The 25,494-nt window shown below is 37.9% G+C and overlaps 1 protein-coding gene across 1 annotated transcript in view; it reads right to left on the bottom strand.

The window, feature by feature from the left end:
* KPNA3 (karyopherin subunit alpha 3) overlaps positions 1–25,494 on the bottom strand; it is a 50,302-nt gene that overhangs the window by 14,012 nt on the left and 10,796 nt on the right. Inside the window, exons 2-8 of the mRNA XM_032679335.1 lie at positions 16,378–16,422; positions 5,680–5,769; positions 5,457–5,486; positions 5,323–5,375; positions 5,140–5,235; positions 3,003–3,088; positions 15–101 (exon numbers count right to left, since the gene is read on the bottom strand). Of these exons, the coding sequence (XP_032535226.1) occupies positions 15–101; positions 3,003–3,088; positions 5,140–5,235; positions 5,323–5,375; positions 5,457–5,486; positions 5,680–5,769; positions 16,378–16,422 (487 nt within the window). The remainder of the gene's footprint in view (positions 1–14; positions 102–3,002; positions 3,089–5,139; positions 5,236–5,322; positions 5,376–5,456; positions 5,487–5,679; positions 5,770–16,377; positions 16,423–25,494) is intronic.

The raw sequence follows: 25,494 nt of genomic DNA, 5'->3' as shown, positions 1-25,494 counted from the left end.
CAAACAAGAGTTACCTATAATATTTCCAAGAGCCCAGACAGCTTGCTCACAAACATTCTGGTGTGGTGAATGAAGTAGTCTTAAGAAGAGGGGTACTGCATCTGTAGAATGCAAAGATTGGATTTATCTTATACTGAAACATGGTATATGCACAGCACTTTCAATGATTTATACAAAACACTTTCTGCACTGTGCTTTATTCATGTTTCTATTACGATGGACGTATAGAACATTTCTATATATATCTAGAGAAAGGAAAAAACAGACTTGAGAACAGGCAACTATTAAAAGACTATGCTCCCCACATTTAAATATTTCGCCATATTTGTCAAAGTGATATGCAAGACCCTCAAGTATGCAGGTGTGAGGTTTCTTGTCCTGGTCATTCAGATTTTCCAGGTATCCAAGATCATAGCAGAATGACATGCCTACTTGTGCAAACCTGCTTCATATCCTGACTTCAAGAAAACAGCTTCCTCCCAAGAGGTAGCTATAGTTAGTTTCCATATGCAGTGAAGATTTACATCCATCTGCCAGTACTAAGACACATTTTAATTTGCTCTTATATAACGCCGGCAACATACCAGATTAAACAAGTGGTACTGATTTTAGATATCATTCTCTGTGGAATTAAATACATTTAGTAGAGCTAAGAAACCATCCCTCTACTATTCCCATGCACTACTTTCCTTCAGACAACCCATACCATTTGAAAGACAGTAATTCTTGCAGCAATTTAAATCTCTATATGATAATACTCATCCTATAGTCTTTCTAAGTAAAATAGATCTATTTATAAACCGTTAAAAAGTATTTTTTCTTGCAAAAATAGCTTCAGAAATTTTAAAAAATTGCAATACGATCTGTGAGCAACTGTGAATCAATATTCTGTTGATCATGTAACAGGTGATAATAAGCCAAAAAACCCTGATGTATTTTCCTGAAAAATACAGAGCGATGAAGAATAAAGACAACCTAAAATTCCTTCTCCACTCTAGATGAGTAATACACCAATTGCTTCTAACTGTCAAGCTAGGAGGGACAGCAGCACACTGTTGCTTAAGAACACTCATTCTTCTTGTAACAATCATCCCACTTCCATTAGCTCAAGTGGAATATTTTAGCTTCCTTCTCAGCAATTAACAAGATTACACCTCAGTCATACGTGCATTCAACATATTTCAGAGAGGAGAGTCAACTATGTAGTTTATATTAAGATTGCAATCCTGGTGTGCATTCAAAACTAGGAATGAAGTTACTTCATATCGTCACTCAGGTAGGAGGACAACCTGAGAAAGTGTGAGTTGCAGGTTATCTGATCTACTGCTCCCAAAAAAATTAATTACTCCCGCTCTAAATTAGCTCCTACCAAGAGCTAGTCCTTGTATATAGTACTTCTCTTTTGTTGGGCCTTCCAACTTCCATCTGTCCCTCTTGATTGCAGAAGGCTGCCTCTTCTGTATTTAGGCTGCACCAGCCTCTTCTGTAGCTGCAAGGATCTATTGCTTTGTTTCCTCAAACCATCCCTTATCTAAAGGAAGAAGAGCTGGGAAACTGTTTTCCCTTACTCATCTCCCAGCAAAAGCTGGGAAGACTAAACTTCCATACTTTCCATACTTCGTGAGTAAAGCTGAAAATGCTTCTTGCTTCTTTAAAATTATTCTATTACATTTTGTTCTTTTCAAGCATTAACTAAACAGATTTTGGGAAATACATATCTCAGCTTGAACTTCTAGTAATTGTTCAGGTAACAACAATGCTTTCAGCTCTGCTGTACATATTTTTATTCTACTTTAAATTTTTTCTTTAGATTTCTTCCAGATTTTTTCCTGCAAAGCTAATACTATAAACAGCCTTTCTGTTAGATTCATTCATTCAACAGGATAACACTGTGGGACAAGACAAAGAAGAAAACAATGAACAAAGCTGAGAAGGAAGAAAACACTTGGGAGTAGATTTTCAAAGACATTTAGACACCAGAAAGGCAATCTAAAAACAGAGTTCTCCAATCACATCAGGAATTTTTGAAATGAACTCAAGACATTGATTTTCTTAAAGAGGTTTTGGATTGTTATCCAGAGCTCATCTTGATAAGCATTTTTATTCTATTGCTTCAATATCTGAACTGTACAGAATCTAACAACTAATGAGATATTTGATTAGCTATGAAAACATACAAACCAGCATTTTGATTTGAAAGGTAGGCTCATACACTTAAAAAAAACCCCAAATAACTAAGTTACTGCTTTTCAATAAAGAATGGGAATATGAATAAGCCCAGACAATTTATTACATATTTGCTTATCTACAGTCTCCTGTTTAATAACAAAACATTGTAGTTAGCATAAAGGTGATTGCTTTCAGATAAGTGTGCTGATACATAAAAGCTATATATATAGTAATGAAAAATTTATTTGATTAATATATCTTCAATTACCTTTAGAGTTTCTTTCCTATCTCTTTTCAGTTTCTTTCTCATTGTCTGACTAAGAAAGAAACAAAGGCAGCACAACAAATGCTGTGTGTACAGGATATATTAATCATGCAGTCAAGGAAAGGATGGTAATTTTTTAACTGTTTATTTAAATGTGCAACCTTACATAACAGTATGTATTTAATAAATTTAATAAGATTTATGAACATACCTTTAAGGTAGAAAGAATTACTTCCTAACTTAAGTTTTAGCCACAGAGCAATTAATGGTACATGATTTCAGAAATCAAACCAAGAATTAGAAAGGACTAACATTTTGTCATATTCATTATATCATCTGTCATTCTCTATCTTCTTTATGGGAAAATCAAGTCTGGGATCCTTAATATTAATTGTTAGTGACAAACAGATTAATGTTTAAGAGCAAATGTAGAAATTTGTAGAAAAAGATGACAGACATGTATTTAATATTTTAATGGCTTTACAACAAATAGCATTTGTTGTCCAAATACTCCCTTTTCGCCACAGTATCCACCACCCTCAAAAAAACCCCAAACTGTAATACTTACTAGACTGTACAACAGCTTGAGTCTGTGCAGAAGTGCCTGATGCTATGTTAGTCAGTGCCCATGCAGCTTCAAATTGTAATGAAGGACTGTAATGAAATAATTTTACAGTAGTAAGTTGAAACACGATCTAAAGACTATTTTATGTTTCATTTCAGTATTACTAGCTGAATCCACTCTGAGATATACATTTAAGCAGTGCCACTGGGTTAAAATTTTTAAAAACCCCTCCAAACCTGGATATTTCAGGGAAAAGGCTGTAAGAAAAAAGAGATCTGGCATTCTATGACCTTTTGTAAACCATTCATCATTCTGAATTAATATTAGTAATAAAAAAAATCTAACCAAACTTGATACTTCTAACATTACATCCTAGATCAAGTGCAAGTTGGTATACTGGGATACAGAAATTTTTCTGCTCCATCACAGACAGAAGAAAAATCTAGCACCTGTATTAAAAGACAGCATCATACCTGTATTAAATCTTACTTATTAAATGCACGTAAAATTAGTTACAAATATCATGAAAGCTGGCGTAACATCTCTTCCAAGATCTCTCTCAACTGTTGTCTATACCAACAGCAATTTACTAGAACAGGTTGCATGAAAACTGTTGTTCAAGCACATGCTAAAGGTTAAGAGTTCTGGAAGCTATGAGAAAGTTTATAACAGCAAGTCTGGCTTTAGGAGGAGCAGAGAATACTTATTGTTAAGTGACTGATTTTCGTTTCCATGATTTTTCTGTCTTTATCAATCATGTTTTACATATAGTCATAGTACCTGTTTATTTACATAGTACCTGCTTATTACACCTGCTTTGTGTATTAATTTCCAAAAGATTGTAAGGTTTTATTGGGGATGGGACTAGAAAATAATTAGATACGAGGTAAAAAGTCGTACCTGTCAGCAGCTACCAATAAACCTTTACATTCTAGGATCAAATGTATTAAAATTCTAGTTCTAGGCTGGTCCTTTTTTTTTTCCTCTTGTGGTAAGATTTCAGTATAACATAACGACAGCTTTAATGATTTGTTATTTGAAGTCTTTTCAGAGCTTAACTCTAATTGATATTACACAGCAATTACAATTAAAAAAACTGCTTAAGAAAGCATTGAGTTCAATTTTGAAAGACTTATTAAACATATACAAAGGTAAATCATGCAAAAACTAGCAGAAAATTCAAATTCAAAGCATTTTCAGAGCACTGAACCTACTGAATCTACTTCTAGAGCAGACAGGCATTTTAAAAATGCTATCCTGACTTGAACATTATCGCCAGCTGCCTTCTAAGCAACTGTTTTGTTAAACAAGCTAGAAAAAAAGCCACTCGTGCTTCATATTTTTGCAGTAACCAAAATATACCAAAAATACCAAATTGCATTTTTGAAGTTTCTAGCCCTTACGGCTGCAGAAATAACATTGAGATTGGAAATATTATAAATACATTAAAACGAAAATATTATAAATACATTTATGGCAGCCTGAGACCAGAGACAGGCTAAAATATTTACCTCAGCTGTGTTAATCTCCATGTATCCGAATAAGGGGCTCATGCTTTGTGGAATATGGCATTTTTCTTACATGTCATTAAATTCCTGCAACTACATGCTCAACGTTCCCTACCTTCTTTACTTTATCTTCCAATAAAGAATGATAGCAGAGAGCATGTTGTACCATCACATAAGAGAGCAGCAGAGAGCCAGAAGGAAAACCCATCTTGCAGCAAGAAGGAAAGAAACTAGAAACTTAAGCTAATAATGAGTGTATTCTAGAAAAGAAAGGCCCCTGTTCACAACCAGGCATGTTCTCTGCCTTCACACAAATATACACAACAAGACAACAAGTCTGGAGGCAGGTTTCTTAAAAACAGTTAGTAAAAGACTGAAATATTCAAAACCAATGAGAAATGCAGTAAGGTTTTCTCCACTAGCTGGATATGCTCAAACATGCTCTAAAAAATAAAATGACATTTCAGTGGCAGAATAAATATCCCTGGAGAACTTATGATGTATCATCATGGAATGTGATCCACTGTGTCAGATTTTATGGTGCTGTGAATCCTCAGTTTCATTTCAAATAATGACATATTTTTTGGATGTAAGTTTCCAGTAAAGGCAAACATTTTTAAAAGAATACTTACTTATCATCCCTTTCTAGGCATTTTACCAGAATTGGTAAAATTCCAGATTTTATTAAGTCATCAATAGGTGGATTTCTGTCACTGGACAGGAGTTTTCTGTGAAATTAAGAGTAAAAGTAAAGTAAGTAACTGTCATAATGAAAAATGTGTAGAAATCATGTTCCTCTTTCTATTTATTTTTACCTTGCAGCTTGGACAGCACTCAGTTGGATCACTGGGTTGTCACTTGTGGCGTTCTGAAAAAAAACCCAACAGTAAAAACTAAAATGCACAGAACACACATTTCTAGTTAAAAGAAAAAGTTAAATGTAACATACCTGCAGTATAGCTTCTAGTGTTACGTTTTGCTTGAAAAGAAAAAAATGTGTTTTAGTAATTTTACTGCTAAATTATAGGCTTTTTAAACATTTAATACAATCAAATTCATTTTAACAGTGAATCTATTCATAAATTTGCTTTCAAATAACTGCAAGACAACAGAATACATTGTTTGGAGACATCACCAAAGTTTTAAAATAATTCCAGAATCAAGGAACTTACTGCTTTGAAGTCAGCATCAACATCAGAATCTTCTAAACTTTCTTCTTGAGGAACATTTCTTTTTTTCAAAAGATGTTCATCTCTTTTGTTCTGTAAAGGAACGACAGAAAATAAAGCCACTTTTAATGCTTATTAGTACAGGGTGGTGGTATATAATGGACCCTTTCCACATATAAGTATAGATAAAATTGCCTTTTTTTTAATGGCATCTGTAACTGCAAATAGAATTCGCAGTATTTCAGCTGTAAGAATATGGCAGCTTGATAACCACAGACAGACGTAAGACGATCCATGACATTTGAATTAATAAAAACTTATGGTTTAGGGATCAGTTTTCTAACAGACATTTACAGTACTCATAGCTCTGCATGACATTAACATTTAGACACACACAACAGAAATTCCTTTCCAGATTAGTTTTCAGCTAAACCTGCTTGAAAGCTCCCTGGATACATCTATCTGCATCTTGTGTGTAAAGTAGCATCCTCCACGTACACTGGCACTTGCAATATTTCCCAGTCACACAAAACACCCTCCAGTCTTAGCTACTTTAAGGAATTACAGAAGAAAAAAATTATCTTTTCAGTGATAAAGTACCCATTTAACATTTCTAATTTAACAAATTTGAAGACATAAACCCCTCATTTAAAAAGAAAGAAAACAAATCATCAATTGTTTACACTTTTTTACAAATTTAAAATGTATTAAAAGTATTACAACAAAAGTATGAAACCGTCTCTTCTAAATGTTAGACTTTATCTTTTATTTGATATGTCTAGATGTACAAAGAGAGAAGGGGCAATGGAAGATGATGACACAGCATGTATATCTGAACACCTTTTTCTGGTTAGTTTTGTTTTTTTAATAAGCCCATGAAGATTTCTTTTTTTAATGAAGTAAAATGTTAAAAAAGAATAACAACCAACTATAAGAAAGAATATATAACCAGCTATAATAAGAAATCTGTTATACTAGCAAGGAAAGGCAGGCTTTTCAGTCTCCAATGATCTGATAACCAAACTACTGACTAAAGAGATTTTATTATATCACACCTTGTAGCGTATAAAAAAAGCCTTTAAACAGAATGATGTGTTGAAGGCTCCCCAATATTTTATGTTAAAAAACCCCAACAGCCTCAGGTCTAAAATTTCTGAGACTTGCTTACTTTTTAAACATCTTAAAAAGAATTTAAAACAACTTCTCCAGTCTCAGTCTAAAAGGCTCTCAAGCAAATTTTTTTTTTTCAGACAAGAGAATGCTAAAACAATAACCAAGCACAAGAATAACCCTTTAATGCAGAAGACAACATCCTGCAAAACTTAGTATTGTTTAATTTTTGTCAAGTCTAAGTATAGAAACTAGATCCTCAGAGTGCACAAGACCACCTAGACTGGCAGTGGCAGCCTCTCCAGAGCTGTACAGTAACAGCTGCATACATGGAACACATCCACACAAAGAAGCACCGCAGGTATTTTACTGACAAGTGATTCTGGAGAGAAGGAAGATGGAAGTGAGCAGGCAGTTGAATACTGAGAAAGTAGTGTTACACAGACAAACTCCATCAGGCAGGTACAGATTGACAGATAGATTCAGTAAGGACCTATAACCTATAAGTTGATTTTCCCACACCAGGTACTTGGCACTGCCCTTTTAAGCAAAGAGTAAACATCGTTGAACCCTCACCAATCTGACTTTGCTCAAGTACAACTCCTTTTCCCACCTTTGTCTCAACCATAGCCTACACTTTGGCAACTGCATGGACTGGACCCAGTTTCCAGAGTCCCTCTCCACGATCACGTCAGCTCTTCTCCCTAATGCACAGCTACTATACACATCCACCTACAGAGGAAGCAGCTCCTTCCTGCGTCACATGAATGGCTTCTCTTATGGAATCAGCTGTGCTGTTATGGTAAAACAAACCAACACTGGGAGAAGGGGCTGAAGCTGGAAGAAGGTCCTGATATCTTCAGTCATCTCTCCTCTTCCTACCCAGAGATAACATCATAGATCATGATGGTGAGCAAGCCCACACAGGCATGAATGTACAGGGAGACAGGTTTAGTTATGCAGGTGGCAGGCACAGGTCCAGTAGACATTCCCTGTTTTCAGAAAAGGTGCAGCCTGAAGGAACTGGTGTTTTAGTGCAGAATTATTGCCACTGTCTGCTGGAGCAAGTTAAATGTTTCGTATTAAATCATTTACTGGGAAGGGTAAAGTTTCCTTGACATTAGCAGCAGACTACTGTGGTACAAGGCAGGGGTTTTCCGGTTCTGTTCCTTCTAAAATATTTGGCTGGATTTTCTACATTTCATGTTCAGAAAACGCAGGGATAGAGTATTGCAGGGTTATTCTAAAATGTGTTTGGTTTAAGCATTGTTATCCATGTCTTTACTGAACACTTTCAGAGATGGTGATTTTCCCGCTTCGCTGGGCAGCCTGTTTCAATTCCTGAAATCCTTTCAGCAAAGAAATTTTTCCTAATATCCAATCTAAACTTCCACTGGTGCAACTTGAGGTCATTTCCTCTTGTCCTATTGCTCCTTACTTACTTTAGAGAAGAGATTAACCCCCATCTCACTACAACCTCCTGTCAGGTAGTTGTAAAGAGCGATAAGGTCCCACCTGAGCCTTCTTTTCTCCAGGCTAAACATCCCCAGCTCCCTCAAACCGCTCCTCATAAGACTTGTGCTCCAGGCTCTTCCCCAGCTCCACTGCCCTTCTCTGGACATGCTCTGGCACACTAATGTCTTTCTTGTAGTCAGGTGCCCCGAACTGAACACAGTACTCAAGGTGCAGCCTCACCAGTGCTGAAGAACAGAATGGTTGGGGTTGGAAGGGACCTTTAAAGATCATCTAGTTCAACACCTTCCCCCCTCCAATACAACATAGAGAATACAGTTGGAATAAAGCAAGAATCCCACTGTGGGCAACTGAACAGCATCCTCACAGAACAGCAGGAATGAGCTGCTTGGTCTTCAGAAGTCAAACAGCTGGAAAATCACCGTCCACAAACATGAGGCAGTAAGTCTAGAGTACACCAGTGGCCAAAGCCCTGAATTATTCCATGCCACTTCACCCGAAGAACTTCAGAAAGACTACTTCATGCTTAGTCACAATGAGCACATTTCTCTACAAGCACTGTTAGCTGAAACAGTTTACTTGAGCAGTATTTAGAGGGGCATGCACAAACTCTCTCTGCCTGTGGCCACAGAATAGGTGATGAACACTTTCTTACCGTTCTTATGACTCCCTAGAAATCTTTCAGGGACTTGGGCAAAGAATAAAGGAGGACAAGTTGTAAATGAACACACAGGTATAGAGGAGCAGTAACAGAACAATAAATGGTTTGTCTCCTTCAAGCAACTGTCTATGAGTACATTGATGCGCCAGCCATCTCCAAACTGCACCCCTCACAAGAATGCTGTTCACCTGGAGGAGAGTCCCTGGAGTCTCCAGATGAACAGACACTTAAGGACTTTTCTCCTCATGGCAACAGCATGCAGAGAGGTGATATAAAACGGAGCTCCAACTAACTGTTCTGCAGCTTTCAGGAATGGAGATACTCCACTGGGAGGCCACCAATGGTGAAGACTGGAACAAAGGAACAATGTTTCAAATTCTGGCCCATCAAACATCTATAATCTAGGTTTAAATCCCACTGTGGATCAAGGTCTCTTGACAAGAGTAAAACTGCATCAAATGAATTAGAAATCTTAGCATGGTAAGACTGAGTAACAATGCAAAGCCTCTCATTCATACTTGCATGCTAAATATGGCCATAATATATAAGCTGAGCTAACCCAGAGCCTAGTTATCTCCCATTCCAGCAAGCCTTCTATGCCTGTATACACAACTAATTCCTTTGGCAACATGAGTATACCTAAGAGAATGCTTCCTGATGTTACTAGTAACCAAAATAAGTATGAATAAATGTATATATTCTAATGCCAAGATGCCCTCTTTAAGGGAGAGGTGAACTTCACAGGACATAACTGACCCCAGATTGATGCTACAATTTCTGAGTGCAGGCAACATCTTCAGGCTGCCAGTTATATTGTGCGATAGGCTCCAGAAAAAATTACCTCAGTCAAGGAAAGAGAGAGCAAGCAAGAATGTTACTGTATCTACTCACTGTTTGAGGGTGGCTGGGTTGAAAAACTGTCAAGAACAAATACTGAGGAGCTTCCACAGCAGCCTGCAGCAGAGAGGCTTTTCAGAAACACTCAACATTTCTGTTCTTACTAGCCCTTCTTATGAAGTCAAGGTGTTCATGGAACCTTCCAGTTCTAAAAAGCATCTTTAAGGCTATCTGAAACAGGTCTGTCCATTTGCAAAAGCGTCCAATCCCCGAACAGCTAAACTCCTGCATACAGTAATTTGATAGACTAAATAACTCCCTTTCATAGGGTAAAAGAAGGTGATTCGCAGCTTGTCATGACCTTAAAATGCTTGCATTTTGTCATATTATGGCAAACTCAGAAAGTTTTTGCCTAAATCATAGCACCAGCCTCTTCTGCAGGCTCCTATGGTGAAAGTGAAGACAAATGAGCATAGCTGGATATGGCTGTCTTGTTCAAAGCCTGGTGAAACAGCCCTTTCAAAAGGCAGAGGCATCAGACTGAAATCCCTGATGAAGGGTAAGACCTTGTCACCAAAAAAATTAAGCAGGTCTCCTTCAAAAGGGAAGATCCTTAACACTGCCTGAAACACGTACAGTAAGTGTGAAAGTTAATAAACAGCAGCTGACTGCTGGTTATAAGCATGCCAACAGTCTGGTAGAGATGCCACTACAGCAGCCTACAAAGGTTTCCATACAAACAAAAGATATGGGGACATACATGCCAGCCAAAAATGCCAAATTCTTAGAAACAACAGTAATGATACGATGAGTGTACTTTCTGTTCACTTTAATGACAGATGCCCATCATTTGCTTCACTGACAGTGGGATGGTCAGACTGCACGAACACTAAATATGCCAATCCTGCAGATCCCAGTACCCCTTTTGTTTATCTTCTTGGAAGATGGCCACAGGATTAAAAAAAAAAAGTTTACCAATGCAAGTAAATTTCAGATGTTCAAAAACACGATTAATGGAAGAAGAAACTTGTGGTCAGAGAGTATGTCCAACAAGCTCTGTGCTGCATTGCACTCAGTACTATGGGACATGGCCAAAAGGATACTCTAATGGAACTGTGGAAGGTGTAAAATATGAATTAACACACACTTTTCAGCATTTGACGCATGGGAAAGCTCTATGAGAGTGTCAAATCAGTTGGGAGGCTTCAAGATCAAAAGGGAAAAGAAATAAACAAGAAAATCTTTGCCTTCAGGTAACAAACACCATTACAAAATGCTTTTTCAGGTGAGAGAAAGCTTTAGGAACTCAGCAGCCAGTAGGAATTCTTCTGGCATGAAAGTTAAGATACTCAAGTCTGAGGACAAAAATCAGAATTTCAAGAGCATCTCAACATTAGGAACTGGAGTTCCTTATGCTAGTCAGCATTAGCTATACTCACAAATGACAATAAGTAGCCCTTTCCCCTGCAATTACATCCAAAAAAAGAATAAGGGATCACACCAGTGATGGAGGTAGATTCAGGCTGTCTGGACATCCCCCTTAAGCTACCACTGTGACAGGTTGAATTGAACTTCTCAGTTTCACTTAAACATAATCTGCAATTTTGGTTTTGGAGGGTGACAGTACCGGCCACAGCCTATCACAAAGAAAAAGGAAATGCCTACCACTCCAATCTCATCATGTTAAAAGGATGCTCTGAAAACCTCTACTGAATATCCTCCTCTTAATGAAAGTTTTCATAGGTGGGTTATCTAGCCTGAGTGAATTTCTAGTAACACCTCTTGGATACGAATCTGGGGAAAGATTGAACTTATTTAATGGTTGGGAAAGGACCATTAGTTCGTTCTACTTACTGTCTCAGAACTCATTAACACTTGGAGAGATTAAAAAAAAACCCATAAAACTGTAAAAAGACTGAACAGGTCAATCTGATGATCTTACTATCTATGGATATTAAAATTATATCCTACTGCTTAATGAACTAGGTCACCTGCATCCAAAGGCAGTCAGATTCTGAGCCTCTTCTTCAGATAACGTGCATAGCTACAGATACACAGTTAGAAGACAAAGGCGACTTTTCTACATTTGAGTTATGCTAACTCACCTTTGTGACCACAGAGAGCAATGACAACATTCTTGTTTGGGTACTGCACATCTGTCTCAGAAGAGGAGTAGGTTGACTAAAAAGAAGTAGGTGCACACCAGTGTGTGGCCCAACAGCCCTAAGCACGGATTGAAAAGATTGAAGCCTCTTAAAGTTAGGGAAAACCAAGTTCTTATCAAAATGGATTCAAGCAAGCCTCCAAAGAATTTCTTCACAGCCCTTTTCAACTAAGCCTTTAGAAGAATACATTAGGAATTTTCCTCTTAGGGTATTTTTTTTAAATGAATCAGTCAGGGCAGAGTAAATGCAAGTTCTTTTCCAAGAATTAGTGCTACTAACACCGGTTAGGAAAGTTTCCAGAAGACCACACTAATAGTGTTTCAGTATCCTTGTGATTGCAGCTCTTGATTGAATTGGTAGACTAAAATATCTAATTTGCAATGAATGAAAAGCTATACATACACATTGAACTGGAAAAGATACATAACTGATGCAAGTCTCACTATCCTGAAACTGAAAATGTGGACTTTTTTCTTTTGCATTCTCAGAGTTTCTGAGGATCAAAAAAAGGTTTTTCCCACTCTAGTGCTCCCAGCAACATGAAGACAGACTCCTTTCTTCAAGGTTTACTACTCTATTTAGGAACTATCATGGACATATGCAATCTTATTTAAGAAAGATCAGAGAAGGAGCAAGTACAATATGCCAGGGAAAGAGGTAAAAAAAAGACATATGCCCATACCTCCTTAATCCACCACTTGTTTAGCAAATAATTGCTTTGCCTCGCACCAAATTTAATTGGCAATTAGAGCTTCATGAACTCATGTCCATGAGCTCTCAGAGGCAGCTGAGTTTGCCAAGAAAGCCAAAAATAAACCTTGTCAGAGATCGTGGAAGTTCTTAGGATTCCAGTTAGTTAGCATGACAGTATCCTGTGTTTCTGCTGAGGTTAGGAGTGCTAAGGCTTCCTTTGAAGGGTGGTATCTAAGTCAATGACCTGACTAAGGATTACCTGGCTTTAAGCACACAAATGGCCCAAGTTAAACTTCATCCTCAGGGAGAGCCAAGTACTCACAAACAAAGGATCTCTCATAGCAGTGGAATTACAGGTTTCATTTAGACATGGAACCTTAAGGTGACTCCTAATCGTTACTCATCCACTCTACTCCCCTTTAGACTGAAACTAATATTCTAAGCCAATTAATTCCAGGGTCCCTGTTGCTAACAGAGCAGCCTTCAGGTTTCTGTGATGATGAAACTAAGTGATAAACACTCTTTAGACTTCACCGAGACACTACACAGAGTTAAAATTCTAACTCCTGATACAGTTTCCATCACCAACACTGACATTGTCATCTTGTCCGTCAGGAAAGAAGAGATGGCCACTGTTTAAGCTCTTAGGCCCATTGCTGTACAAACAATATAGCCAGAGAGAAAGGCTATCTTTCTAGAAATGTAGTAGATCCATTCCCAAAATGCACAGAACGCAAGGGCAATATGGAAACAGTAAAAGGGCACCTGACCATCAGCAGTGTCATCTGTCAGGCTCATGATGCCAACCCATGCCTCAACCTGAAATCTGCCAGACTACTGCTACCCTTTTATGTCAGATAGCTTTGTTAATTCAATTCCTAAACAAATAATAAGTAATTGGGAAAAGAAAATAGGAAAAAAAAAGAGTAAAGTTTCCTCCTTAATAAGAGCTGTGGTGTGAAGACAGTGAATAGAGGTAATATATTCTCGAAACACAGAATGGGTTGCAAATGCAATTTGATGTCTGTAATCCCTAGAGAATAAACACCTCACACTGATGCATTGTTTACTACTGTTCAAAGCTGTGATTTTTTTATTTATTCCATCTTACAAAACAGAGATGGTAAGCAACTTCATCAGATTCATTTAATATTTATATCCACATTGATTCAGCAGACAAACTTGCAGTGCTTCAACCGTACAGATCAAGAATACACTCAATTTGCCTGTTTCCTTCAAATGCAGGTGTACATGCAGCATCTGGACAGCAGGGATAAAGAGAAGATATCCCTTTGTTTTGAAGAGGTACTGGTGGATTACTAAGGCCACACCAACATGTATGTCCTGAATTTGGCATACTCGTGCTAGTAAGCTCTGTAAGCTGTAAAGATAAGACTGAAACAATGAACTTAATAAAATATATCCCTTTACAGTTCAGTCTCAATTCTATATGAGAAGCAATGGCCTCTCACCTGCCACAGAGTTCCCACAGCAAAGCAGTTGCCCACCAGCACCAGTTCAGTTGCTGCAAACCGACAACTTGGACACATGCTAAATTTCTTATTAAAGCAGATTTCTTCTGGTCTCTACAGTAGATGTTCAGCAAACACTCCAGAAGAACACCACTTCCTGCATTTAAAAGTGCTGCAGCTGCTGTTCACTCTTGATTTACAGTCTGACCTACATCCAGTGCTCAGGCTTCTCCTCTAAATGTGTAACTGATCTTTGCATGTGCAGTTTTCAGTGAGAAGTCACTAGCAGCTCATAGGCTTCCTCCTCCTCATTTTCACTTGCATATTATGGGCACATGGAGGATTCCTTCCACACAGAACAATCCTTTGCTCCCACCATGCATCTGTAATAAAATGGCCTGAAATTGTGACCTGTTACAAAAACCAATTATGAGAATTAAATTAAAAATTCTCACTTTGCACCGCAAAGCTCTCTCCAAAGTACAATCCAAAGATTGTACTGGAATGCTCTCATTCCATCTCAGTTTAACAAGATGTATGAGGATGTGCTGCATTAGCAAAGCCCTCTGTTACAGCACTGTTTTGCTAACAGGCATAGGCTGCCCAAGTGCTATGAGTGACTGTTCCCAGTATAGATTTCACAGTTATACAGCAAGTTTAACACTAGTTCTGAACAGAGAGGGCCTTTGACATGTCAGAATAAACTTCCAGTACTGATAATTTCCCAGTTATCTGGGTCAAATTAGATTTCTTTGACTAATTCCTATAGTCTCAGGATGAATCTTATAAATAGTAATTTTTTTCTATTGTAATAAGATACAGAAGTTTTTCTATAAGACCTGAAAAACAAAAAGAAAGGATCCCAGGAAAATACTAGCACAAGATTTTTTGATAGCTCCTACACAATCAGGTGATAAGTGCAGACAAAACTTCTGAAAAACAAGTCAAGCTGATTTCTATCAACATAACTTCTATTTACAAACCCCCCACTTTGATTTTAGCAATGATTTTGTCTTCTCTCTCAGTTTGCAAATAATGAAAATAAAAGTTATGGAATTGGGTGGGTGTGCACTCCTAACAAGCATCATTCAAACTGTCAACTATTCAACTGGCAAACTGGAGATATGTATCAAATGGGAGACCAAATGGAGTTTGGGCTTTATTCAGACTATTCAAACCACACGCTTCCATTAAGTCATCACTGAAAATATTAGAAAACATGGGTGATACCAAGCTGGAGAGGCTCTGAAGCACACTGGGGAACAGAATAGTAAAGTCTGAAAAAAGCAGATACAATTCAGAAGACAAGAATCGATCACATAAACAAAAATTAAATCTGTATTTTTTTAACTGTACAAACAGAACAACTATGTTTGCTTTTTGGTACTCTAAGAAGCGTACAAAAGATATAACAGATCACAGACTGTGTGCCTGTCAACAACATACTCAATATAAAGAGGAATACTGTATTAAGAATTGTTTTTTGCTATTCCATTTAAACCTCAGGTGTAGCCTGCATGCTTTCAGACTTCCACCCTTCCAGAAAAATACAGGCAATTTGGATCTGAGAAGTAGCAACAAATCAAATCTAGGAAACAGGTGAAGAAAAGGATGAAGACCTGAAGTTGTCTCCACAGGATAAAGCTAGAGGGGCCAGTATCAGTCCTGAAATACTCTGATGGTACCCAAAGGCAGATAGAAGTTTACCCTTCTCTTAGCTTGTGAAAAGGTCCTTCAGCAGCAAGCCATGAAGGTTGTTGAAGAGTTATGAATGAAGAGGGTGTAACAAATGCTCTATTTAGGCAGAGCAGTAAACTAGATCAGTTCTCATACACATGATCTTCCCACCTATGCTGGCATTTACCCAATATGCCCAAAATCTGACTCCAAAATTAACTCCTCTACAGCACGGAAGCAGTAATTTCCAGAAAACAAAATAAAAGATAAATCTCACTTTCTAAATGCTAAAACTCTCCCTTTTCCTATTTGGAGAGTTTAAACATTTGAATAGCTGACAGCTCCACTCTAATAATATGAGAACTGGTACAGAAACAGAATATGGATTGTTTCCAAGTGATACACTGGAGTAAAGCAGTACTGTTCTGCTGTACTGAGCTTCATGAATTGGAGAAGAAAACTAAATTAGAATCTGCAGTTAGTAATAAAAAAATTTAAAACTTTTCTATATAAGTTTGGCACTATAAAGCAAAGCTTATGGTAAAATATTTACCTAAGACACCAGAGTACTATTAGCAAAGTAATACAGTGGATAAAACAAAAGTAGACTCACCTTCCGCAATTCAATTGTAACTTCGTTTCTGTGTCTTCTCATAGTCTGTAAATAAAAAAAACAATTTGTACGTCAAGAAAGTAGAATTCTGTTTTGGAATCAGCTGTTTCTAGGTCAAAAGTGCAGTTATTCATCAAAAGATACGGAAAACTGTGCATAATTTATAAGTCACTCTTTCCTAGGAAGATGCTGAAGTTGTTTTTTGTGACGTTTCGCTTGGGTTGGGGATTTTTTGTTGTTTGTTTTGGGGTTTTTTGTTGTTTTTTTTTTAAGATTATTCACTTCACACAGAAAGTTGCATCCTAAACCACAATAAATATCCCTAAGGCAGAAAATACTGACTTCCCCACAGAGTTTCACTGGAATGACTCTCCAGATGTTTATACATGCAGACCAAAAGCAGCAGTAAATCCAGGTTAGACAGTGGATCACAACCTAAACACATAACCTATGCCAGTATCTGGCCAAAATCAACTATGACTGACAGAAGTTGACTGAGCTCAATGCAAACAAGACAGATCAGGCTTGTGGCAAAAGGAAACAAAGTAGTACAGTGGTACTAAGTCTATTAAGGATCTATAGCCTAAACACTGTAAAGGAAAACAAGCCTGTAAACACCTCAGCTCCTTAAAGATATTGGGCACTCGAACGCATTCCTGACAATGCTACTACAGCTCTCAGCTAAGAAAGATCAAAAGACTGACGAAGAATTTTAGCGTACTGAAGGCAATCTCCCTGGGCTCATTTAACAATCAGCGGAAAAGACATATACCATCAGAATGCAATTCAGAGAAAATCAGGGCTAGATGACCACTGGCAGCCCAGAAAGATCACCCACACTAAGTAAAATTAGCCTTTTAAAACACTTTCCATGTCCTATCCTTGCTACTGTCGCTATCATGTTCCTTTTGGGTTAGGGCAAATAACTCCCCAAGCAAAAAAGTACCAGTGAAGACAAACAGTAAAGACCAGCACTCCCATCAGCCACCTAAGGAAATACCAAACATGCTAAAGCTCAAACACAGGTAAAAGAAATGAGCAGACTTCACACCTTGAACCTACACAGGACATAGCTGCAGTACTTAAAGCATTATCTTAGTTTCACTGTTCTCAAGCAGTTTGCATAGCAGTACTCATTTCATGGAATCATAGAATGGTTTGGGTTGGAAGGGACCTTAAAAATCATCCAGTTCCAACCCCCCTGCCATCAGCAGGGATGCCACTCACTTGATTGGGTTGCTCAGAGCCCCATCCAACCTAGCCTTGAATGCTTCCAGGGATTGGGCATCCACAACCTCTCCAGCAACCTGTTCCAGTGTCTCACCACCCTCTGAGTAAAGAATTTCTTTCTAACATCTAACTTAAACCTACCCTCTTTTAGTTTAAAACCACTGCCCCTTGTCCTGTCACTATCTGCCTGTAGAAAAAGTCCCTCTCCCTCCTTTTTATAAGCCCCCTTAAGGTACTGGAAGGTTGTAACAAGGTCTCCTTCTCCATGCTGAAATTCATTGTCTTGGCTTGACTTGAGAGGAAGGCATGTCTTCCTACCCACTGCCTGATTAACCAGTTCACTCATGTAAACACAGACACAATTCTCCTTTTACATCTACAAGCATGAACTATACTACTTACTACAAAGTCCTCATTACAGTAAGAGGACACTAGCATTACAGCATCTACCACAACTACGCTTATTTCCCCCCTCATTATTTTGGTAAACCATTTGATACTTGTGACCATCTGAGCCCACTGCAGAAACTCAGCATGATAAGGACTGGATAGCTGGGGAATCGAAGGGCATTGGGTAGGTAGGTCATGAACAAATTAAGAACCAAAAAAGTCATCAGATGCAACTAGGAAAACCAGTCACTCAAGTTTGTTGTTCTATTAGAATTTAATATTTGAATAATCATAATAACTGTGTCAGATTTAAGGGTATATACAGCCTGAAGTTTTTCAACACTTCTGCCCCATGACAGCAGCCTTCCAGTACCTAAAGGGAGCTACAAGACAGCTAGAGAGGGACTTTTTACCACAGCATGGAGCGACAGGACAAGGGCGGATGGCTTGTAACTGAAAGAGGGCAGGTTTAGATTAGATACTAGGAGAAATTCTTTACTGTGAGGGTGGTGAGGCACTGGAACAGGCTTGCCAGAAAAGCTGTGGATGTTCCAGCCCTGTGTTTAAGGCCAAGTTGGATGGGGCTTTGAGTAACCTGGTCTTGTGGAAGGTGGCAGGGGGGGTTTGGAACTAGATGGTCTTTAAGGTCCCTTCCAACCTAAACCATTCTATGATTCCATGACTCTGCACTTCAATGAAAAAAACGTAGTTAGACAAGGCTGTAATATCTCCTTTTCTTGATCATTCTGTGTTCTAGACACCAAGGTTCTTTACCAAACTTTTCACTAGCAACACTGCCACACCTCCCCCAAAAATCTAATCTTTTATTCCTACTTAACTTTTAAGGAGTACCCCATCACATGACAAATCAGTCAACTTGAGTGTCCATTAGAATTTTTCTGCCCAAAATCCAATATTTTATGTGCCAAATCTGAACTCTCAGTGATTTAACTGATGAAAGGCACAATCTACTTTTAAATTTGCTCCCTAATTACAATTTATTCATTTATCTATGTGAAAATACTCCAGAATACTTATATTGAGCAAAAATATAAATCAGACCAAACCTGGAGTTCTTTAGGGGACAACCATAACATTTACCACCTACAACTCTTCTGGAAGCAAGGCAGATTTCAGAAACACTATATGCTGCGCTTAACAGCTCAGCAGCTTAATATTTTTGGTTTAGGAAAAAACCCAAACACAGTGCAGTCCCAGGCATTACTACTCATTTCATCAATTTCCTCTAAAACCTTCCCTAATGATGCTTTGACTAAATACAGTTACTCAGAATCATCCATCCATAAAGGCTCTATTGGGAAGACTTTAAGCTTCTTTCCAAAGGCAAATAATTCACTCAGATTTTTCCATTAGGGTATTATCTTTGTTTCATACCTCCATTACTTCAGCCCCACTGATCCTACCCTATAACAGTTCTGTCTCAATACCTTTTTACAAATTTTTATCAAGCTGATCTTCAAAGTATTTGACTACTCCATTATGGTTTTTACATTTAACGTGCAAGAATCTCCCATCATTTCCTCAGCTAGAGAGCTACTACTCTTTAGAAAGATTCTTCAGAAAAGCTTATCACCTCTGTAGGCATTTTGCTGACCAGTACTACACATTTTCTGTGCTTTTATACTCTTAAGGCAATCTCCATACTACCTGGGTTTTATCCTTTTAGCTGTTCTTTTGTATTTCCTTTTAAACTTACTATAAGTGTTTTCTCTTTTAAAGCAGCTCTGGTACATTTTTTTTTACCTTCCTCCTTTCAAAGGCAGAATAAGCAGTACTCACCAGTAAGTCCAGAACTGCCTCTCCATTCAAAGAGCAAGTAGGTTGACAACTGGGATATCACTGAGCCTTAACTCCACAGAACTGATGAGTGTTATCTGTCCCCCACTAAACCAAGACTCCCAGTCCTACAGAGGCTCCAGCTGGCACATCATCCTTAAAAAAATCAGTTTGTCAGGGTCACCAGGATCGTTCAAGAATCAGTGATACAATGCCAGGGCTAGAGTCTTCCTACATATATATGGAACTGAAGTTCCCTAAAAGCCTTTGGTGCATTCTGGCAGTTAGATTTGGTTGCCATGGCTGGATCACGATCATTGCTCTCCGCTAGATGTACGCTGACAGTACTTCTAATCCGACACTTTGTGTCCCTGAGGTATGAGATGACCATTGCATATCCATGTATTTAAGACCATGGACACCATTCATATTTGTCAATTGTGGTAGTTATAGACTGTACATGAAAACCATATGTATGCACTTGACATTGGTCTGACTTAGTTTTATTCATACTACTTAATGGGTATTTGTTCAGACTGTTTCCCATCTTGATTTTCTCCATTTTATCCACAGGAACTGATACACAAGTGATTCAGGAATGTCCACAGTTTAGCCATCCTTGCCTTGAAAAACCATACCCTTCAGACCAAAAACATGTTTCAACTTCATTTGATTACAATATACTTGATATTCTTGCTGGACTTTTGGAAGCTTTATTTTAAAACTTGCAGACCAATAGGCACAATTTCTAATCTTATTTGTTGGGGGTAGGTAGGAGGGGCAGGCAAAGCCCAGATTTTATTCCCCAGAAAACAGACTTAAGTGATTCAGTTAATTTTTTTGTCCTGATTTGGCATTTCTTAGAAGGTAAGTATTTCAAGCTTGTGTTTCAGATGAACCATTTCAGAAATACAGTAGGTCATCAGCACCTTCCTACAGCCTCCAAAGAAGTACATATACTATAATTCAACAGCATATAAAAGAAGCAGTCTTAAGAACCACTGCTAGCCTCCCTTTAAGGAATCATTACTGCTGTAAGCAGAATACCATACTTTTATACTACCTGCAAGCCCCAGAAGGTAGGGAACTGATAGGCATTTACAGAAGATTTATACAGTAGTAGAAAGGTTAAACATTTTCCCCAGCTAAGACAGGTCAGATAAAACAGAGAAGAGGCAAAATTATTCTGCAACTTAACCCCATGATTTCATTACCAGCTTTCAAGCTGGGAGGACATCATCTGTTGAAGTCTGTACATACGACACCACTGAAGCCCAGCAAGAGGTTACCAATGGATCTAATATAGGGTTTGACATCCACAGCATTTGACTACAGTCACTTCTCAGCATAATGTACACAAACAGGTAACTTCATGGAACACTGAAACAGCACATCTCAACACTAATCTCCAAGACAAAACTGAACTGTTTCACTGAATAAAAAAATACAGATTCCAAACATCAGAAAGAGCATGGCAAAATCCTACAAATCACAAAAATGATGACAGCTAAAGAATCTGAACTGTGAGGTCACTCCTAAATACAAAGGTATTAATGCAGCATACACAAAATGCAAATAGTAAAAATGAGTAACAGCATGTTACTATTACCACTATGTTAGTCAGCATGTACTATTAAGGGACAAGAACATACAACAAACATAAAACACTTATCAAGCTGTGCTACAACATTACATCTCAATTGTTACACAACTCAGACTTAAGTTTATAAGGCTTTTGCAACAAGTGATTTCTCCCCCCTGTTCACCATCTGTAAAGAACAATTACTTACCACTGTGTTTGACAGGCCACACAACCACAGTAATGCACCAAGTACTCTAAGTCTTGTTAGAAGTCAAAAATAGAGGTTGAGCAGTATTTCTAAGTTCAAGTTCCTCAGCATTTTGTTATTTTTTAAAATAAACCATAGGAAAACCTAGAAGATCTACTAGATGTTGTTAGATAAATTAATGTTCTCACTTCTACCATGAATTTCTGAATATTCTTCCAAAACCAGATACAAAGAGCTACATAACAAGAATCTCTCCCTAACACCTTCCACTTGAAGGAAAAATAATTTCTAGTTCCCTCAAAGTATCAAATCTGAAATTAATTTCATATGTCAATGAAGAAAATTACTGCACATATTAGGACTGCTGTGTTAAGAGTTGAAAGGGAACTTTGTTTCATGGTGATACTGTCATAGTTTGAAAACACAAAATGCTAAGCTGACAGAGATTTAAGAGACACTAGACCTTGTGGGGGGGGGAAATTAATCAAAGAATGCCACAGTCCCTGTAAAACTGCCTTTGACACGCTCAGTGGGCAGAAGCAACACAGAATACAGCCATCCTCATCGGATCAGTGTTTCAGCTTTGGAATCTTTCTCTCAACAAGAAGCTAACAAGAAAGTCAGTTTTAGCCACCTGTGGAGAAGGCAAAATGTTTTCCTGATTTCTCAGTTGATATTTGGGTTATGTCAGAACACAAAACTATATAGAACTCTTGAAGTAAAAAAGTAATGACCTGTGAAATTCTAAATTATCAGCATAACAGTACCCCATACTGCCGGGGGTAGTAATTCAAAGAATTATTTTTCAGTGACTTAACATTTGGGACCCTCTCGCTCTCCCACACATACTGCACAAGTACCATCCACAAAACCACACACAGAGGTGCACAGGATGCTCACTACGTGTCAAAGAGCAAGTAGCACTGCTGTAACTCTGCCACTTGATGCCTTAAGATGGACCATAAAGACCTTTCTGGCAAACAAAAAACTGAAAAGATTACTGTAAAGTTTTGAATAACCTTGAGATTCTAAGAAAATAATTACATCTAACAAGCTTCTTGATCCTTTGTTTAATATAAACATTTAACTGCATAATACATACAACTACCTGAAAAGGCAACCCATATAGCCTCTGCAAACTAAAAAGAATAAAATAAAAAATTCAAGGAAGCCCCAAACCAATCAGCTGCACCTGTACATGAGAACAAGACAACATTTTCCAAAATCCTCTGTAGCAAATACATACAAGCCCAAACCCTACTAAAGCTATACAAGACTACAAGAAAAAAAAAACAAAACAAAACAAAACTCAAAAGGACAAAAATCACACCTGAGACAAAGCAATCAGAACAGTCTTCCATTTATGAAAGAATTATTTAATACACTGTTACTACTCCAAGCAAGCTCAATCCCATTCACAATGAAATATCAGAACTAGTCCGTTAACTTGAAATTTATACTTCATATCTGAAAATCAATCTCAATTGATTATAAACACAAAGTCCCTCAAGTATACCACTTTCAGAGACAGAAAATTCTGGATACTTGATAAGATTACTTCATCCCCAGCTACAGTACAAGTCAGAAAACCAAAACTATTTAAATGTGTGGATGACACAACTAGTGAAAAGCTCAAGTCATTACACTTCACTTGGTATGCTGGACTAAAGATTTCTTAAACAAAATTAAAAATTAAGTTTCATGTACAAGGTGTTTAATAATGTACATTCCCATCACAGAAAAAAAATAATATCACTTGCTGTTGCAGCATTTGATGAATTTTAATATTTTTAACTACTTTCATCTATACCAATTGTGTCAGAAGGAAGACTAAAGCATAACTAGCATTTAATGATGAAAAATCTACCTACCATTGTAACAGTGAGACAGGGAGCTCAGCATGGTGCTCATCCTGGCTGGACACCACATTAAGTGGGATACCTCATGAGTGTCATGTTTTAATCAATACGTTCATACCACTTCCATTACAACAGGAGCAAGTCCACAAAACACCAGAGATGGAGAGGCAAGAAACAGATGTTTTTATCCAGCCAGCATATCAATACTGTCAGCTGTCCCACAGCCAGTTAGCTGGCCACCTCTGCCCTCCTGCAGGCCAACCAGCACACATCAGCTACCAGCCAGCCCAAGGAAGTGGGAAGGCAAAGTTCACCTTGACAAGACGAACACCACAGCCCAGTGTCACTTTTGGCTATTCTGTGGACATAAAATCTGTATTTTCAGGAACTTGGGTGAGACGTGCCTTTAGTTCCTTTGAATGTTCAGCGATTAAACGGAGAGGAAAGAACAAATTCACTGACTGATTCTAATTTCTCTGCATCTACAAATCTCATTAAAAGATAACTGGTCATTTAAGTTCTTTATTTCTGCTCTTGCCTCTCAACATTACAGGAACAGATCTTGGGAAATCAGAAGATACATGCTTAAAGGAAAGAGCTACTCTGAATACATAGCTGGGATAGTAAAGCAGCCTGATTAAACATACAGGGTACCCAAAGAGCTTAGTATTTGCAAGTCAATTCCAGACTCCTTCCACCTGCCTAACTGAAAGGAAAAAGACTGGCCCAGTTCCAACAGCTGGATTGGATTTAACTAATGCCTTCCCACTTGCATTGCAACTATACTCCCTAGAGTATAGTTTATATACTTTACGACATAGGTGCAAGTGCAAGACATGAAAGGTAGTGTTTGCATTGATGAAGTAAATACCATTCTTCTGTAAAAACTGCTTTATTAGCCTTTTTTCCTTATTCCTTCTCTGACACCTTTTAACAAGCATGAAATACTGCAATGCACATGAAAATGCAGAAGCCTCAGGAGCTGGGCTGGTTTTGGGCAGAAAAAAAATTCAAATGCTTGTTTGTATACAACTGTCGAGACAATTAAGGTTGTCAGCTGCCTATCTTTAGTTAACATTAGAAGCTAAATATTCCTTATTTGCATAGGCATGTAATTAGTATGTGTAAAGTTGAGGCTTAAACTGATGATATTGTTCTACTTGTTCTGATACAGCTTGCTCCAGCCAAAAAAAAATAAAGAGACACTGACAGAAGGTGACAGTGTTGTTCTACCTCTTCTCACTTTCAAAGTGCATATAGCTTACTCCAAGAATTACAAGTATATCTCAATACAGAAAGGAAGAATTCTGGAACTACTTAATTGAAATTCTGGGACAGCATCACAATGGTCTAAATGCAACGACCTAGTCACAATTGCAAGAATTAAAAACAATGATGCTGTGCAGACCAATCCCCTCTATTTCTTTTGGGCATGCAAAAAGATTTGACATCCATGCCAAACTAAACCAAATATTTAGTCCAAATTAACCCTTCCAGCTAGGCTTATCCCTTTAGTTACAAGCATCATGGATTATTACCCAGCTTTGCCCTCCCAATGTATGTTCTAGGCAGACTCTTCTTCCCCATGCCCAATTTTGAGACTTAGCTAATTACCAAGTACTCCCATAAGCTCTAAACTGTCCTTCTAAGAAAAAATGTGATTTTTTTTTTTCCAGTGGTATAGACTACACAGTTAGAACAACTCCACTTCTGGCTTTGTTATCACAGCTCCATATTAAATTATGCTGACCCAGTTAAAAATGCAGGCAGGGGACATGGATTCCACAGTACAAGCAACAGATCTACCAAAGCAGTCAAACAAACTTACAATGTGTCTGTACACTGATCTGATACTCCAAGACAGTTTTGTTTCATTTCATTTGATTATTATTTGACCTGAAAGGTATTTAATCCTCTTTTAGGGAAACACTATTATTTTGCAGAAGATTTTAAAACTTAGTTGAGATTCACTGTGTGCTGCAGAAACTTAATATTATGAAGTTTCCTTTTGGCTTGTAACCTTTAACACAGCACTAGGTACATTAGGAGTG

Source organism: Chiroxiphia lanceolata, chromosome 2 (assembly GCF_009829145.1).
Source record: "Chiroxiphia lanceolata isolate bChiLan1 chromosome 2, bChiLan1.pri, whole genome shotgun sequence".
In the NCBI taxonomy this organism is placed as follows: Eukaryota; Metazoa; Chordata; class Aves; order Passeriformes; family Pipridae; genus Chiroxiphia; species Chiroxiphia lanceolata.
Note: the sequence above shows the minus strand (reverse complement) of the source record. Positions and strands in the feature narration are given on the sequence as shown.